General features: G+C 40.4%; 2 protein-coding genes across 4 annotated transcripts; both read right to left on the bottom strand.

Moving 5' to 3' along the window:
* Window positions 1–385: 385 nt before the first annotated feature.
* On the bottom strand, window positions 386–2,985 carry LOC115780170 (cytokine-inducible SH2-containing protein-like). 2 transcript variants are annotated; one of them, XM_030729205.1, is made up of 3 exons: window positions 2,626–2,985; window positions 1,827–1,983; window positions 388–1,677 (listed from the first exon to the last, which is right to left on the bottom strand). In XM_030729205.1, exons 2-3 carry the CDS (start codon window positions 1,963–1,965, stop codon window positions 1,172–1,174), a joined length of 645 nt encoding a protein of 214 aa, XP_030585065.1. In that variant the 5' UTR covers window positions 1,966–1,983; window positions 2,626–2,985; the 3' UTR covers window positions 388–1,171. The 2 variants fall into 2 exon arrangements, with proteins under 2 accessions (XP_030585067.1, XP_030585065.1); XM_030729207.1 differs by lacking the exon at window positions 2,626–2,985 and having other exon boundaries at window positions 386–1,677; window positions 1,827–1,979.
* Window positions 2,986–7,311: 4,326 nt separating this feature from the next.
* LOC115780184 (twinfilin-2-like) lies at window positions 7,312–14,685 on the bottom strand. 2 transcript variants are annotated; one of them, XM_030729231.1, is made up of 9 exons: window positions 14,661–14,685; window positions 13,855–13,932; window positions 13,571–13,749; window positions 12,069–12,164; window positions 11,886–11,990; window positions 11,367–11,492; window positions 11,088–11,238; window positions 7,694–7,815; window positions 7,312–7,601 (listed from the first exon to the last, which is right to left on the bottom strand). In XM_030729231.1, the coding sequence occupies exons 1-9, from the start codon at window positions 14,683–14,685 to the stop codon at window positions 7,434–7,436; spliced, it is 1,050 nt and encodes a 349-aa protein (XP_030585091.1). In that variant the 3' UTR covers window positions 7,312–7,433. The 2 variants fall into 2 exon arrangements, with proteins under 2 accessions (XP_030585091.1, XP_030585090.1); XM_030729230.1 differs by having other exon boundaries at window positions 11,859–11,990.
* Between the last annotated feature and the right edge of the window lie 3,151 nt (window positions 14,686–17,836).

The following is a 17,836-nucleotide window of genomic DNA, read 5'->3' on the forward strand; positions in this document are numbered from 1 at the left end:
CTTATCCCGATCATTTAACTGCGGCTTCAGAAATGATTTAAGCCTTTCGGCTGCAGGTTGAAACAGAGAGACACACAAACAGAGAGAGCTGGTGGTGCAGCAGTGTATTAATAACTGCAGCGCTTACTCTAATCCCGATAAGAGGCTTTTTCAGCGCTGCTCAGTTCCAACTCGTGGAAACTAACTCAGATGCGCTTCCATGAAATCAGTAATACCTCGCATTCATCTGCATGCTCGGGGAAGGGGGGTGGGGTTGGCGTGGGAGTGAGTGGGGGGCAACACTTTGAAAAGAGAGAACATTTCCAAGGTTTCATTCTCAGAACTTGTATTTATTTATAGATTTTATTTTATATATTTATTTATATACAAGCAGCCACAAACAGATCTTTGTTAGCTTTTGTATTTGCTGAACATTTGATGCTGGTAAGGATTTTATTCCTTCTGTAAACGAGAGATATCTGATTTCTATCAGGATTGTGAACCTTAAAGAAATCCACAACACATTATATGCACACACGGTACCCACAGCCAGACTCTGGGTACAGACTCATGTCTGCAATCTTGTGTCTCTTTCTGTTTCATTTATTTCTCTCGCATGCTGTTTTGTTTCTTTGTGCAGACTTTGAATCTGTTTGTGTTTATTTTGGAGTTTTAATTTGTTCCTTGTAATTTTGTGTCTTCCCCCCCCCACCAGTGGGCTCCAATACTGAGAAAAGCAGTTGCTCTTAACCCGCAAAACCTCAAATTGTTGCTAATGTCATCTCCACAGGAACAAGAAAGCACAGAGCAGCAATTTTGTTTTTACTGATTTATTATTTATAAGTGGAGGCTGCCTTATTGAAAAACACTTGAAAGCGCTGGTTTAGGAACTGCTTTCTTCTCACTGGGCCACAAAAAAAAAAAAGAATGAAAGACAACAACTCACACATTGGCATTTCACATGTCACAGCAGCTGAGGCAGACGTGTAAAAATAACTGAATATTTACTGAAGAATAACAGTGGCAATGGAATGAGCTCATTCATGAGCAGTGAGGTCAAGAGTGGTTTATTATACATAAATATATCAGACAGTTCTTCTTTCTGGGGTCTTAAAATGTCCCAGATTCACAGTATGTGCTCATGGATGCGACCATGTTCCAGTCTGTTTGTCTTGTATCTGAGGGACAGATATTATATCGAGAAAGGATAGTCCTGCAGGTAGCACAGAAGAGGCTTTGGGAGGGGCAGCTGGTTGGGGCGGTTTGTGTGACTGTTGATGGTGAGCCGTGCCAGGTGCTGCAAAGAGGGGAAAACCTCCAGTCTGTGCAACGGACGCTTCAGCATCAGGGGGACTCCGCTGTCTTTAGCTGCATGCTGCGAAGGGTCAGGCATCGTTTGGGGGTGAATGTCACTAGATGTCTGACCTTGTGGTGGGTGGCCTGAGCAGGTGTAGTGCTGTACAAGGCTGAGAACATCTGGGAAGGACTGCAGCTGAGGCAGGCCAGGGGAAATGGAGTCGAGCCAGAAACAGCCTCTGCTGTACTCTATACGCACACTGGTAGGTCCAAAGCGGGTCTTCACTGACAGAGCCAGCATGTACTGAGGATGGCTGCTGTCCCGCACCAGGAATGTGCCTTCAGACTTTGTGAGGAGAGTTTCCCGAGCTTTACTTGCTGAGATGGAACCCCAGTACCAACCTGGGGAAAAAAAACAAAAAAACAGATTAGTTAATAGTTGTTTTTTTTGTTGTTGTTGTTGTTGGTTACAGTCACATGGACAGTGACACTGGAAGTATTTGGGTCAGGGCAGGAATAAAATGTGCCATCAAATCAGGCAGCTGGTGTACCAGAAGTCTGCAGGTACTGGAAGGTGGTGGTGATACAGCGGAGGTCATCTGCTGGGTCCCAGGATGGAGGGACAGGATCTGAGCAACATGAGTTTCTCTGTTCCTCGTGATGGAAAATGGTCACTGCCCGAGCAACCATTTCTGACCGACAGTGCACCTGTCGAGATGGTGACCATGCAGGAAGGTTAAAAAAAAAAAAAAAGACCTGTGAGATATTAGACTACACAAACGTATACTGAATTATGTCCTGTAAGCCTATCTGAACAAAGCTAAGTGATAAAAAAAGAAAGATATTCCCTCAATTAATGTTTATAAGATGGAGCTGCAGACTTCTGCCTAATATGCCAATCTAAAATCTCCCAGAGGTGTTAACTGGTCCCACCCCACTGGTGGAAGCCTTATAATCCTGAAAGTGACCATTCCCAAGAAAGGTGATCACTCAAAACAACTTTGTGCTGATTTACAGTGAAGCCTCCCTCTAAGGTTACAAACAGGATCCCGTGGCTGCAGGGTTAAGAAGCTCCTTTAAAAAGACAACCATCTATATTTACACACACACACACACACATATACACAAAACCCACGCACTTACACGGTGGGCAAATCAAGAATTTAATGATTCTCAAAAAATAAATGTGCCAATTCAGTTACACTGAATTCAGCTTTATTTATACTGCGCCAGTTTATAACAAGAGTCATCTCTGGGCAATTTACGTTTTAAGGTAATGTGATATAAAACGCATGCAACAAAATACCCCCCCCCCCCCAAAAAAAAAAATAAAATTATGAATAATCTTACCTCAAATCACGAAAACTCATAAGGCTTGCAACCAGTGTACAAAAACATCTGCAGGAAGTCCAGCGAGTGATGACTGAATATTTAAACAGAGTGTCTGACAGCGAAAAATAATAAGCGTTCCTTCAAAGTTTCTGCATCAGTCCTACAAAATTGTATTTTAAAAAATGCATGCGGTCTGCTGCAGGTACGAACTGCGACTGAAGCGCTCCCGTTACGGAGTGAGGCGCAGAGCAGACAGCAGCTCGGTTCAGCGGCACTCACAGCGCTTCCCGGAATCTGTTTCCAGGAAAGGTTTTGTGTTTAAACGCCCGCAGGGACAGAAGAGCAGCAGCTCCACCGGACTCCGCCAACAAGCACCACTTCCGCTACATATTTCAAATAAGATGTAAAAAGTTAAGTTAGTTTATTTATTGTTTCCATGTTTATTGTTTAACCATGTTTACTTTAGTTATATTTTTATTATGTTCACAGTTAATTTTAGTCTTTTTTACATTGAGAAGCAGATTTTTAAAAAATTTTATCTGCTAGGCCTACTGCAGTTATGGATGCTTGCTTTCACCAGTGAATTTTTCTTTTCTTTTTTCCCCCCCAAAATTACTCAGATTATTAGTGAATGAATGAATGAATTTTTTCGTCCGTGAGTCAAAATGGACGGAAGATACTTAACTCGAAATTTCAAACTAGGTATCTCAAACTTTCGATTTACTCACTCAAATTTAGGATTAGGTTTGGTCTGAGACTTACTAACTCGAGAAGCTGAGAAACTAACTTAGTAACTCGAAATTTTAAGTTTTTGTTTGTTTATTTTTGGAATTTCGACTTTTAAGTCAAAACTACTGAGATAATAACGCAAAACTTTGACTTATAGATGGCACAAGATGCTTTTTTTAGTCGCAGATTATTTGTTTCTTAAAAAAAAAAAATTCCAGTGGTGAAAACAATCTTGCATAAAACCATACAAGCACATGACTCATGATCACTATTATAACATCTGCATCAGTCTCCTCATGCTTAACGTGTGGGCAAATCTGGCCAAAGCAAAGACTACAGATAGACATTTACTATTTTAGTTCGTTTTTCAAGTCTGTATTATATCTTTACCTTGTTTTACTTTTGAATATTTAATTGTAATTTAAAATTTGATTTTATTCATATTCAGTTTTTGGTTTAGTTTTAAAGCTTGCATCCATGGTCCAATGAAATTTGAAGTCTGTAAAATACTCTATTACTTTAGACTTTGGCAGTTTTATTTCAGAATTGCACTTTTTTTTTTTTACCTCAGATTGCTTCAATATGAATGAAAAGTGGCCTTGAGAAATAAATTAAACGTGTGTGGAAATTATGTATATTTCATAATATAACACAGCTTCATGGATACGCTGTACCATGCCTACTTTAAACCATGTGTTTATCTTATTTTGAAAGCTGCACTTCCGCTAATGTTCAGTTTGCAATCCTGGTATTGACAAGAGTTGTTGCCAGTGATGCGTTTAATGCTGCTGTCATGTTCAAAGTAAATGTTGTTTATCTACAATTATACTGCATATTATCATTACATTATACAATACTGTATTTCTGGCGTTACATGTGTAGGCTTTAGTTATTATTGATTACATAACACTTGGTGAATGATATGTAGTAAACAAAAAACTGCAAGATATTAATATTTAATTCCTCTACTCTTCATTTCTTTACTAAATAGGCCACGTCATGTTATTATGACAAAAATTACATATTATGTGTTGTTTTTCCCCCTTGCAGATTAACTAATCTTCTTGATGTCAGCACGTCTTCAAACAGGTTCATCCTAATTGACTCCAGAGTTCCCATGTGCAGAGATAATGACCTCCTGAAAGCTGCTATTCAGCTCTGAACCCTTTTTCAAGGAAACAAGATCAAATCAACTCAGCTTCCCATGAGATACAAAAGCAGCAGCAGAACGCACAGCTGAAGGCTTCCGAGTAGAGCACATTCCCGGAAAACACTCACACACGCACACACACACACACACACACACACACACACACACACACACACACACACACACACACACACACACACACACACACACACGCACGCTGACCTCTGCTGCTGAACCGTGACCCCTGCTGCTGCTTTGACTATAGTGTGTCACGAACACATGTGCACATTTACAGGGAAAGAAATGAGGTTGCACACACTAGAAAATACAGAAAATATTTTATTGTAGAACCGATGTAAAAGAAAAGCCCTCATCTGACTGTCGTCAGAACTCAATCAGGTCACTGATGAAGGCAACTGTAAATAATGTGGATGAGTTTGCATCTGGCAAAGGGAGCACTGTGGGCACAGCACATGCCTGGGTTGTGTCCTGTAAAGGATTTTCCACCCTAAAGCAGAAATTTCATGTAATTTCCTGCTTTGATCTTGTTGCGCTAAATTAATTATTAGTAAAGGGATTAAATAAAAGGTAGAGAGGAAAGGCAGGAAAAGACCAGAGAGTACGATACATTTTTAACCCTCAGACCCCCGTTTTCTTCTGGAGACTCCCAGAGCAGTCCAGTACATACTGAATGTAACAGCCCAGATATGGTAGAAGTGGCAGCTCGTTATAGACTGTATAGAAAGCAAGAGCATAACTTTGGGGTCTGAAAAGTAGAGCCTGCACAGAAGTGTATCAAAGCTATGTTCTTTCTAGTGGTCAGCAGGGTATGACTCCTCTGGTTGGAAAAAAGAAGGCGAATGAGAAAATGACCCCACTGCTCTCTTGATCTACAGCCACTGTAAACACTTTGTTGATGAGATTATGATCTCAGCTACTGGTTTCAAGCCTACTTTGAAACTACGTGGTGTCCGTGGTCCCATGTAGAGTAAAACAGACAGCAAAGCAGGGTATGCTGTAGGGCGTGGCTACTCTGATTGCTATCGTATGAGTGTGGAACATCCTCCTGACTGAGGCATCTGGTTTAAAAACAAAACAAGATGGCAGCAGCTGAGCCTTCACATGGGACTTTGGAAAAACAACGACTGATGTCACAGTTACAGTACTGTGCAAAAGTATTGAGCCATCCCTCATTTCTATATATTTTGATAGGAAAATAGGAAATACATGCAGCATAATTTGAAACACATGCAAACATACATGGAGATACAGTATATGAGGGGAAAGCAGACTTTGTACAGTTCTAATCAGCTTGAAAGCCAATGTTTGGTGTGACCACCTTTATGCTTCAACACAGCCTGAACTCTCTGAGGTGGCTTTCTTGTAATTTCTTTAAGCAGTCTTCAGGAATAGTTCTCCAGGCTTCCTGAAGAACATTCAAAGCTCTTCTTTGGATGTTGGATGCCATTTTCTGTCATGATGATCCCACACTGCTTCAATAATGTTGAGGTCCGGGCTCTGGGGAGGCTGATAGTGTTCCACTGGGTGTTTTTCTATCCAGGTATGCTTTTACTGCATTAGCAGTGTTTTTGTAATCATTGTGATGCTGAAAAAATAAAACCGATGCCAATGCTTTCCAGATGGTATTGCATTATGGATCAAAATCTGATGGTGCTTTTCTGTGTTCATAATGCCATCAATATTGAGAAGGCCTGTTTTTACTGATTTCCAGTCCAGTTCTTGTGTAATTTGGCATACCTCAGTCTTTTCTCCCTGTTTCTCTTCCTTAAGAATGGCTTATTGACGGCCACCCTTCCACTGAGACCCTTTCTGATGAGGCTTCAGTGAACAGCAGATGGATTAGCTGAAGGGTCAGCTCCATCTCTAGAGTCCTGTGTCAGGTCTTTGCTGGATTTTTTCCCCCATTTCTTAAAGACATGACTTTCAGATACTGTTCATCTGCTGCAGATAATTTTTTAGGCCTGCCACTTCTTTTGCCCTTCACTTGTCCAGTTTTCTGAAACTTTTTTAAGAACACACTGCACACCATACTGAGACACATTTTTTGCTAAGATTTCTTTGGGAATCACCTTGTTGGTGCAAAAATACAATTTTATACCTGTCACACTGTGTTATCTTTTGCATTTTTCATAGATTCAACTAAAGAAATGGAAACCAATTATGTGTTTTTGTGACAGGCTGCTAGTAACAAAGTGACTAAAGCTACAATTTAATTTAATTGCTTAATCGCCTGTTATGTGTAGAACACTGGTCCATCCCTTGATTTAATTACCTTTGTTTTTTACACTTGAATGATTCATAGCTCAGTGTTAAGTGGCTTAACAAACAAAAACAAATCTCCTGAAAATGGTCAGTCACAAGGACTAGACTGGAAATAAGTGTAAAAGCAGCCAATGTCCAAAGAAAAGCTTTGAAAGACCTTCAGACAGCCTGGCTCCTTGGAAACAAAATATTAAGAAATGAGGGGTGGCTCAAGACTTTTGCACAGCAATGTATATACGCTCTGTTTTTATAGCATGATTTGAGTCCTGAGAAAACTTTATTTTTAACATGACTGTATATCCTAGACGTGTGTGTCTTTTTAAATAGATTTGGTATTTTTTGTGTTTCAGTTTTGTGGAACAAAAAAAAACCAAAAATGTATGTGCAACATATAATGACTGTCCCGTGGTTTAAAACGACTTTCAACAAGAATGTACAGCTTTATCACGATGATGCATCCATGTAAAAAATTGATCATGTTTAGAAACATCAGATATGAATAAATTCTGCTTTATGGTGGACCTACATTTTCCTCATTTTCAGTGTGAAATTTACGTCTTCACGTAAAAATAAAGAAACAGTGGCTAGGAGCTAAATAATCAAATAACAAGTCAATTCTTATATGTTGTGTTGTGTGTTTGTGTGATATGAATGTGTGTAATGTCTAATTTTCTTCCCCATTTTCTTCCACACCCTTAATGAGACGTTTATTGCCTCTTTTCCCCCCTGGTCCGCGGGGCTTGGCAAAGGCCTGCTTTAAAGCGTGCTCCATGGGGTGGACCTCCTCGTACAGGAAGTCCTCTGTGAGACCATCACCACTGTCTATCTCCATCTGTGCAGGTATGGAGAATGATCATTAGACAGTTTACACAGTGACAATGACACTACAGATAATTTGTTACTGTCTTTGTGGGAGAGCTGTACCTTTTTGGTGACTTCCAGCTGGTAGTCTCTCTCCACCTCATCCAGTAACCTGTTCTTACAGCTGGAGTACAACATCCGTTCCTTGATGCTACAGGTGTACCCAGGCATCGAATATATAAACACTGGAACAGACATGAAATTGAGCAGATGATATTTGCTGCCTCACTCGATCAGCTCCAACAGCTGCTTCACTGCTTCCTGTTAAAGAGGACGTGTTATGCTCATTTCCAGCTCCACTTTACTGTTGGACTCTACTAGAGTAGCATGGTTCTCAGTTCAAAATAATCCTTATTGATAGCTCCTCTCCCTTTAAGGCCAATTATTTCTGATTGGCTGCAGGGGCGCAGCTATATACTTTCTGAGGTGTATGGGACACATTTTTAGCCCCCCCCCCCCTCCCAACCCAACCCATGTGCATACACACACTAGGGTTCTAGCCAGAAATTTCATCTGCACATTTTAACTTCCGTACTGCAGTTTTTCTCTGTCACGTGTCAAACTCAAGGCCTGCGGCTACTTCCGGCCCACGATCTAATTTTATACGGCCAGCAAGATGATTTCATATAGCTATTATTAATAGCCAGTGGGTAAATGTGCTCCCACCACTTATACTACAAATCCCACTCACTGCAACAGCTGCCGGCAGGCCAAGAACTGTGCACCCGTTTTCCGTATTGCCGATTGATCAGTGATCAGCGGATAAAACATCAGTCACTTTTTACAGTGACACAGATGCGATGAGCTGCCTGAGGAAATGTCAGTTCATAGAAAGTGAAGGAAACGGCACCAAACAATCGCACAAACCACAATAGTGTGATTACCACCAGATTGTGGTTATAGTGATCGTTCTGGTGGCTACAGCTGAAGTAAGGAGAAAATAACAGCTGACATTCTCTGCACAGTGAGTAAAACCACACAGACAATGGAGGCGTGGAAAAACTTGTCAGCGATGATCATGCCTGAAATTTTCATTTGATCTTCGTTTTTTCTTCTTACTTCTCCTCATTCATGCTGGTTGTCATTTCGATTTCTGTAGCCATGAAATCAAGTGTGCGCATGACCTTAGGGACATCAAACATGCACATTGTGAACTTTCCCTGCTGTGGTAGATTGTAAATTGCAGTGAAATAATAAAGGCGCAGAGTTCCGAAAGTGAAGCGGTGAAATCCTCAGCCCGACTAAAGGGCCACTCAGACCAGCGCTAGCTAGAACACACACACACACACCACACACACACACACACACACACACACACACACACACACACCATCCGCATCCTCTCAACATTTACTGTGTTCATGTGTGCAGATCACTTATTCATGGACTTATGACATACAAGACTTCTATGACATAGAAGTCTTGTATGTCATAGAAGCCTCTGTTACTGATCATGTCATATGCACAGCTGTTAAATACAGAAAATGCAACTACAGAAATATTTTCCCACATCGTTTTGGCGCCCCCCCTCTTGTGCGGCGCCCCTATGCATTGCATATAGTGCATACCCCCTTTTTGCGCCACTGATTGGCTGTAAACAGAAATATACTTTATTGTCCCCTGTGGGGACAATAAAGTATATTTGATTGATTGATTGATTTGGTGAGTTGAGCTTCTGTGCTCACGGCCAAAGCTGTTTTCTAGAAGTGACCATATTAAGGATTTCCCCCTTTATTGACATAACACAGGTCCAAGAGTAGAACAGTGTCTGAAACTGAACACACGCACACACACACGAATGCACACACACACACACGAAAATAAATGAGAGCCAAAAACTGCAGTTTCCTGAATGGCCACTAGAAGCTGGCTCCAGATGCAGCCATAACCCATGAACCATAAACTCTCATGTTACAGTGGGCAAGTTTACCACAGAAATAGGGGTGCCCGGTTAGCTCAGTGGTGGAGCAGGCGACCACATACATATGCCCCCTGTAGTGCGGGCAGTGTGGGCTCGAGTCCCGGCCCATCGCAGACTTGCTCGCATGTCTTCCCCGTATCCTTCCCCCGTTTCCTGTCTGTCTACACCGCAAACAAAGCCACTGTGGCCAAACCCCCCCCTCCAAATGTTTACAGCCTTCTACAGAAGACAGACTTGTCTCAATGGCGAGTTACCTTCTTCATGATAACTGCACAGGGGGTGAATTTTTATATAATACACTATTTTACATTGAATTTCTTCCTGATTTCACTATTTGAGTCACTGATCAGGATGTCTGGACTGTGCTTGTGATGTTGTTCCTTCTGGAGCAATTTTAATCCACTTATCTCACAAATAAGCTGTGAAGTTAACTTATTAGTATGTTAGTTAACAATAATAATCAGATATCTGTGTCTGCACTCATACAGTCTATGGATGCATCTTTCTAAGGCTTCAGTCACGCAGGTCTAAAACCCAGTCAGTGACCCTCTAACAATCAGCAGTTGTCAGGGAAACTTGTGTATTCCCCCATCGGTTGATGAGTGATTCCCGGAGGTTGCTGTCAGTCACGAGGTGTACGTTGCTGCACTGAAAACCTCCTTGTGATTACTTTGGTCACTAGCAGGTTGCTGTGGTCACTTTGCATGGAAAACGCCGACCTGTCTGCAAACACTCGGCAACTACTGAATAAGTGGGAATGAAACTGAGAAAAATGTGATGCTAACCAGAAATGACGACTGTTCGTCGGAGTAAAAGTTGCACGTTTTGAAATGTGTTGGTTGCAGCGGTAAGTCACAACTGTTGCTTTAAAGGTAAATATCTTCTGTTTCTAGCAAGTGTCGCATTTTTTCAAGTTTAAATTTAAAGATGTGCAATCTGATGCACAGGATAAGTTTTAGCACATCCATTTTCCATATGTGGAGTCAAAGTGTGGAATAGACAAAGCATGTAATTAAAGCAATGTTCAAACCTCAAAGAGTTTATAAACAAATATAAAGATATTACTTCTTATCAAGTTTAGAGACATAGAGAGATTTTAATTATAGGGTATGCAGTTAGGTGTAATAATGTAGATTGTTGTTTTGGTCTTTGAATTGTATATTGCATTATGCATGTGTGCATAGTGTCAAAAATCAATCAATCAATCAATGCTGATCAGTCTCTAGGCCTGTGTGACTGAGGCCTAACTAAACTAGTTGATAACTTCACCTTGCAGAACTCAAGTCTTCAAAAAAATAGTCCCCAAACCAAGGGATGTTGTCACAGTAGCTACGTTGGCAACCCATGTGGTGTCACTTAACAAGAACAAGAAGTCATCCTGAAAAAATGTGGAGCTGATATGATAGCTGAAAATTTTTTCCAAGTCTCAAAGATACTTCCATTCTCCTGAATTCATTTCACTTACATAATGCCAAATCGGTGCTTGACAAGTGCTTGATGCTTGATGAGTAAAGAACTCAATGAGTGTTTACTGACCCAGAGCTTCCTGCAGTTGACCCTGATGGGAATGCTTGAAGTTGAAGAAGTGGTATCTGGGTGAATCCATGGGAATCCTGTAGGGAAGTTCATGGATTTCTGTAGGTTTAGTGTGAACCAGCTCAATGGTCTCTCTGTCTACATCCAGCCTCTGCAACACAACATACACAAACAAGCACAATCAATTTCACTGACAAACACCAACCTTAGATCATGTTTGCAGTAAATCTATATTGCACAGTGTTTAATGAGTTATAAATATTTTCTGTCATGGCTCACCAGCTGTATGTAGTTGATGCGTTTCTGCTTGAGTTGCTGCAGAGCTCGTTTGGCCTCTTCTTGTAAAGGAAACGCAAGACCCCGAAGAGTCTGTGCCCGTTTGTCTAAGCCAAACTCCATTGTTACCTGCAGGGGGGGGGGGGGGGGGGCACAAACATTTGCACTGCTTTCTCCTCACACGTAACACAACACACAAATAGATACGCAACCCCCCCCCCCCCCCCCCCCCCCCCAGAAAAACAAAAAACAAAACTACATCCATGCACAAGACTTCACAAACCCTTGCTCTTGCTGTTGGAGTCCCAATTCGTCTGCGTTCATCCTGCGGACAGAAGAGGCAGTATTAAAATCATAAGTCTTAACATGCTTAAATTCTTGTATCACAAAGAAAACAATATGAACATACCCATACAACTTTATCCTGCAAGGAAAAAAAAATAGAGGATGAGCACAGATAACTCATAAAACTTAAGTATTAGATTCATATAATACTGAAAGCCTGTATTCTCCCATCTGTACCTCTGTGATTCTAATTCGTTGTAGCTCCTGCTCAGCTGCTGTGAGAGGAGCTGGGGAAGAGCAGGAGGACCTGTGGCGCAGGTATCCTTGGAAGCACACGTCTTCCTAAAAATACAGAGACACCAACAGGTTGGTACTGAACGGGCAGGCTGTCAGTGAATATGCGGGAGGGCTCATACCGACCTCCACTGTGCCAAACACTTCATCTTTGATGTGACCTCCTCCAAACTCTTTCTTCAGTGTGGCACGGGTTGCTGCGTACATCATCTTCTGCCTCACCTAGAGGACACCAGGACAGACACAGGGACATAAAGAACTTCACCACAGTTAGGACTCTGGTTTTCTGTTGCAGCTGTTCTTCAACTTTTTTTTTTTATTCATATATAAAGTACACCCTTGTTTCAGCCAAATGCTGCCCAACAGTATCTGGGGTAATTGTGGGTGAAAAAAATGAGAATTACTGTGGTCCTACACTAACACAGGTGATGTCTTTCTCAACATAACATTATGGGTACTATTGCAGTTTGAGAAACAACATTCTTGAGATTTCAGTTTTTAAATCTTGTCTATTATATATGGAAGGTTGTTTCTGCCTCTGAAGAAAAAAAGAAAATCCAGGCAAAGTTATATCAAAATTTCAACTTATTATGTCAAAATTTCAAGTCATTATCTCAAAGACTTGGGTATCTCAAAATTCCTACTTGAATGGTTACGTAGAGAATGTGCAAAAGCTGTTTTGCATGAATCTGTGTTTATTGGCTCATTTTAAATTTGAATTAAATTTTGGAGCACAACTAAAGGAGACACAACTTGTTATTTAAATTGCTGTTGAAAGATGATTATTTGGACACATATCTTTAAATAAAAGATTATAATATACTGGCGCTGTTTGCTTTTACTGTAAATGGCTGTTTTTCTTTTTTTTTTTAATTTAGTGGAACTAAAACTAAGCTAAAAACTAAAACTAGATGTGAAAAACATTTTAGTCATCTAAAATAAAAATAAAAACTTCACTTTCAAACAAAAACAAAACAACAACAAAATCCTAACTAAAACGATCCTATGAACTTAAAACTAACTAAACCAAAATAAAAATATAAAATCTCCTTATATTTCTTAGTTTGCTAAAACTTGCTTTGACAGCCTGCCTGATGAGGCTTTCCTGGACATGTTCACTGATGTCTGCAAGACTAAGTCCAAAACAACAAAAAAAAAACGAAAACAAAAAAAGAGGTCTTGTGTTTAATACCAGTACTGGTTTTTCTAAATCTTGCCTCTGGCATATGCTGTAATAGAATAATACTTAAAACAACTAAAACTGACAGTGAAATGATTAAAAACGAACCTAAAATTAAACACTTTAAACAACAAAAACTAAAGTGAAATGAGCAAACCCACTCTGGTAACTAACTGCAATGAAACTGAATTTATAAAATACAAAAAAACTAGACTAATTCTGTCGGTAACATACGCCTGGAGCAAACAGCTACTGAAGAGATATGTTAATAAATTATATTTTAAAAATCTCTGTTCAATGTGCGTTCACTAACAATAACTACAGTCTGTCTTTAAGCCCAACACTGAACATGAACTTAGTTTGTTTCTTTCACAGGGCACTGCCTACATTATTTCAGCCTACAGTGGTGGTGGCCATAGGATGGTTTTTAAATGTGCTGCAGACATACTGGTGATTGGTCAGGTGACCATGCAATGAAAATCCACTCATAACCCTGTGCATTCTGGGAGTCCAGACGGTAGAGGATGTAACAAGGCTCCTGAGGTGTTAGCAGAGGAAGCAGGAACTGGTCGTATTCCTTGTCCCAGCTCTGGGCCGGCTCTCTGTATGAATGCAGCACCAACTCCTCTGCAGAAAGAAAAAAAAAAGTGAACAAAGTCAAGATCTGGAGAAGTTAAATGAAGGCTCACTTGTAACAAATGCTGCTGAAGGCCAGTTATATCTCATATTTACCATTTCTGATGACAATCTTCAGGATTCTGATGACACCTCCCCTCGCTCGGGCCAAAAACTCTTTCAGCTCAGATGTTGCTTAAGTAACCAGATATAAGGCAGGCAAGTCAAAACTCAGGATGGGTGGTTGAAAGTGCAGTGAGACAGAGCTGACCAAGTAATAAGCTGAAACCATCACCTACAGTGACTCAGAGAGCAAACCTGCACCCCAGAGAATCACTGACGGATTTGATCAACCGACTTCATCAGTTCCCGAGTTCTGAAAGCCCAGGATTGAAAACTAGATTTGGCTGTTTGTTATATTCCCTCATCCTCTCTCACCATGGTTACCAAACACAGCGCTCTCATTAATGATGCAAGATCAGGTGAGAAAGGTGAGAGAGGTTTGCTTCCGTCAGCCTGTCCCCCTATGCTCCGATTACCAAAAGCCATAACACACATACAAAGACATGTATGCAGGAGATTAAACTATAAGCATCCGAAGGTGCTAAACGCTGTGATCGCGGAAATCACAAACATGAAGAGACATTTTAAATGAGTCAAAATAGATTAAAAAAAATTCAGAGCCTTTAATATCAGTATGTATTAATATTAACACAGTATAAATTGAGGATGATAAGCAATTACTTGAAAAAATCTTTGATTTTTATTTTTGTAGGAGAACATCATGTGAGGATGTGCTTTTTTGCAGCAATGCAGCTCAAAGTCTCTAAAAACAATGCAAAAAGCTTTCAAACTGAATTAACTAGGATGATACAGAAATGCAAGGTTTACATTATATAAATATAACAAACAAACAAACTTACCATTAATTCCAGTTTGGTGTGACATCTTATGGCAGTCAGGTTTCACCGCTTCACACTCCTCTCATCACAGGTCCAGGTCACAGTGTGTCCTCGCTGGGCTTGCTCAGCAGGTAGGCTGAGCTGATGGCAGACGGAGGGACCAACGCGCACCAGTGACATAAACGCCTTGAGGGTGACTCAGGAGCTTCCAAACACTTGAAACACAATCTGCGGAACTGTGGCTGATGAGTAATAACGTGCCTGTCAGGGGATATGCCACCCTAACCACTGATCTAAAACTCTTTGCGTATCGATGACCACAACTTTAACAGTCTCGGCGGGGGAGCCTCTCGCAGGTCACATACTGTCCTGTACTGTACACTGCGGGAGGCACGCTGGCCTCTGCAGAAACCCACCGCTTGTGACGTCAGGGGTCAGTGCAGCGTTTTCAGGTGTTGCTGTATGTAATAACAATTGACAACTCATTCAAAGAGTGGCTGATCAGCTGCAGCAGACGCATGATCTCAAATTCCAGCCACCTGGTCACAGAAATGTGACACCAAGCAAGAATCTGACTGCTGCATTTCAACATTGTTCCCTGGACTAAGGATTTAGAGGGTTGGGGGCCTTGGGTATTTGTTCAGAGTATATTATGTGCCTTTGATCCTCAGGGTTAGCTTTAAAAGTCAATGAAAGGGTAAACAGGGAGAACAGGGCAGCAGTGTAAAGAATATGAGGTTTCTGATGAAAAGACACAAGCATCCTGAGGGATAAACTGAAGAGCTCCAAACATTAAACGTGTGTCTGAATGATCTGAACAAAAGGATCCGGGTCCTTACACACTCATGAAGGTAAGACACACACACACCCAGGGCAGTACAGTGGGGGTGGGGTTGAGTAAAGGATAAAAAGTTGGTTAAGTTGGTATAAATGTGATAAGTGCTTAACCTATCATAGCTTATTATCTCTGTATCTCCTCTCTCACACACACACACACACACACACACACACACACACACACACACACACACACACACACACACACACACACACAGACACAGACACACGGAGGTGGGTGAGAGAAAGATAAGTGTGTACCTGTGAGGTTACCTGTGATGGGATCATCCATTATTCACTCAGTGGTGACTACAGAACCCAAGCATCTATACATTATTTAACATGGCTCCCACCCCCCACCCCCCCTCCTCGACTCCAGGAAGACACACTTTATGTGCACAAAAAAAAAAAAACCACCCACTTATCAAAACAGAAAAAATAGCTGACAGTATTTTTCTCACATGTGCTTACAGATCAGTGAAGTAACAACATGAATGTCTGTTAGCATCTCTTAGTGCTGAGATGTTACTGTGAAAATTACCAATATAAATATAAAATAAACATCTAAAAAAACCAAAAACACTTTTAAAGACACTGAATTATTTACTGCAAATAATTAATTATTTATAAAATAGAAACTTTTGGAATCTTATATTAGCCTTTCATATTAGAGAAAATGAGAAAATCTCAATTTTATTATTCAATGTGAAATTCTTTGGTGCTAGTATATAAAACTGTACCTGGTAATTGATTAATCAACGGTTTCTCAAATGTTAGGGGCCAGGGACCCCTTGGTCCAAAAATAAAGAGGAAGGAAATAATAGACACAATATTCTCTTTTGATTTGTGTGAATGGCTCCAATCTGTATACACTCACTGGCACACCTGTTTAGCTGTTCATTAATACAAATATCTGATCAGCCAATCCAGAGTATGGTCACATGACTGTATCTGTGTAGGCATCATGCTTCAGCTCTGCATCAATCTAACTTCTGTTTTGTTTCGTTTTCTGGCCCACAGTGAACACCTGATGACTAACACGGGGGTCCTCAAGCAGAAGTGGTGACAATATACAGTTTAAGTTCCAGTTTCATGAACATCATGTCCATGTGAGACTCTGTACCATTCTGAGCACACTCTTTGCTCAAATTTGGACTCAGGGACTCCTGATCAGCCAGGCTACTTTTCTCATGTTTGTTCATTCCACCATGGATTATTCTTCATATTTATATGGACACGTGCTGTTTTAAACGAGATCTCAAAACTGCTTTATCTGCATACTGGACAAGTAATTGGATCGGTTAAACCTTTCTCACAAAAAATGTATAAATGCAAAACTGTTTTTGGAAGTTTAACAGTGTGTCTTTGTTTGCTTGTTATTTTATTTGTAATTAACCATTAGCAGTTGATGATTGTAAAATCTATGCCAGCTGTAATTTCTTATGTGTTGTACCATATTTTTATGGTGAAGTTCTGGTGCAAGCTGCCAGTATTTTACCGTAAAGTTGATATTTGCAATAAAATACTGTATTATATTATACAGTTGTATTGTGTTTTTTCACTGAGAAGGACTGTAATGAGGTTTACAGTATATCTTTTGTTTTTAAAATTGTTTACTGTAAACAGGTTTATATTGTTACTGCATTTTATACGGTGAAGTTCTGGCATCCACAGCTGTGCAGGGCAGCACAGTAATACAGTGTACTTTATTCTATAATGAGATTCAGGAATGTGCTGTTAGGGACATTTCCGTTTGAGTTAGTGTTCAAAGACATTTTCTAGTTTGCAGCTGGTGGTTACATAACAACAAGTAGAGATGCAGGCAGGTGGGGATAATGAAAAATGATGCAAATTGGATGTTTTCCATTCTAACTGAGCTAAAACCATGAAAAACACAACTCTTCTCTAAAAGCCTCTACCTGCCATGCAGGTGTTGAACAGTGATCCGTTTGGATAGTTTTGTGCGCATTTCACATCTCAGTGTCTAAAATAACAGTACTCTGATACAGGAAAACGCTGCATTGTTAGCCAGATTTCACTACAATAATTATGCCTTAAATATGTGTTTCTTGTACTTAATTATACATTTTGATCATAAACCCAAACAAATCCACAGTATCATCATACACCAGCACTGGTTTTTCAGAGCATTTTCAGACATTCAGCAGTTTGATTTTCTAAGTTTTAAACACCACAAGACTCCAGCTGAGCCCTGCCAAAAGAGTTATTGTTCAGCACTGAAGAAGCACACATGCCACAGCCATCAAACATTAAGATGAAAAGTTGGAATCCACACTTTGGTCCTATCCAGACTTCACTTGCTGCTCCTTTTGACCAGCACCATAATGGTCCAGGTAGAT

This window comes from Archocentrus centrarchus, chromosome 5, assembly GCF_007364275.1.
Source record: "Archocentrus centrarchus isolate MPI-CPG fArcCen1 chromosome 5, fArcCen1, whole genome shotgun sequence".
Classification (NCBI taxonomy): domain Eukaryota; kingdom Metazoa; phylum Chordata; class Actinopteri; order Cichliformes; family Cichlidae; genus Archocentrus; species Archocentrus centrarchus.

Coding starts and splice junctions, on each gene's coding strand:
- LOC115780170 (XM_030729207.1), bottom strand. CDS start 1,965: ATGGTTGCTCGGGCAGTGACCATTTTCCATCACGAGGAACAGAGAAAC. Junction 1,678..1,826: donor CCAGTACCTGCAGACTTCTG/GTACACCAGCTG, acceptor TTTTTTCCCCAG/GTTGGTACTGGGGTTCCATC.
- LOC115780184 (XM_030729230.1), bottom strand. CDS start 14,685: ATGTCACACCAAACTGGAATTAATG. Junction 13,933..14,660: donor ACACCAAACTGGAATTAATG/GTAAGTTTGTTT, acceptor TGGTTACTTAAG/CAACATCTGAGCTGAAAGAG. Junction 13,750..13,854: donor GAAGATTGTCATCAGAAATG/GTAAATATGAGA, acceptor TTCTTTCTGCAG/AGGAGTTGGTGCTGCATTCA.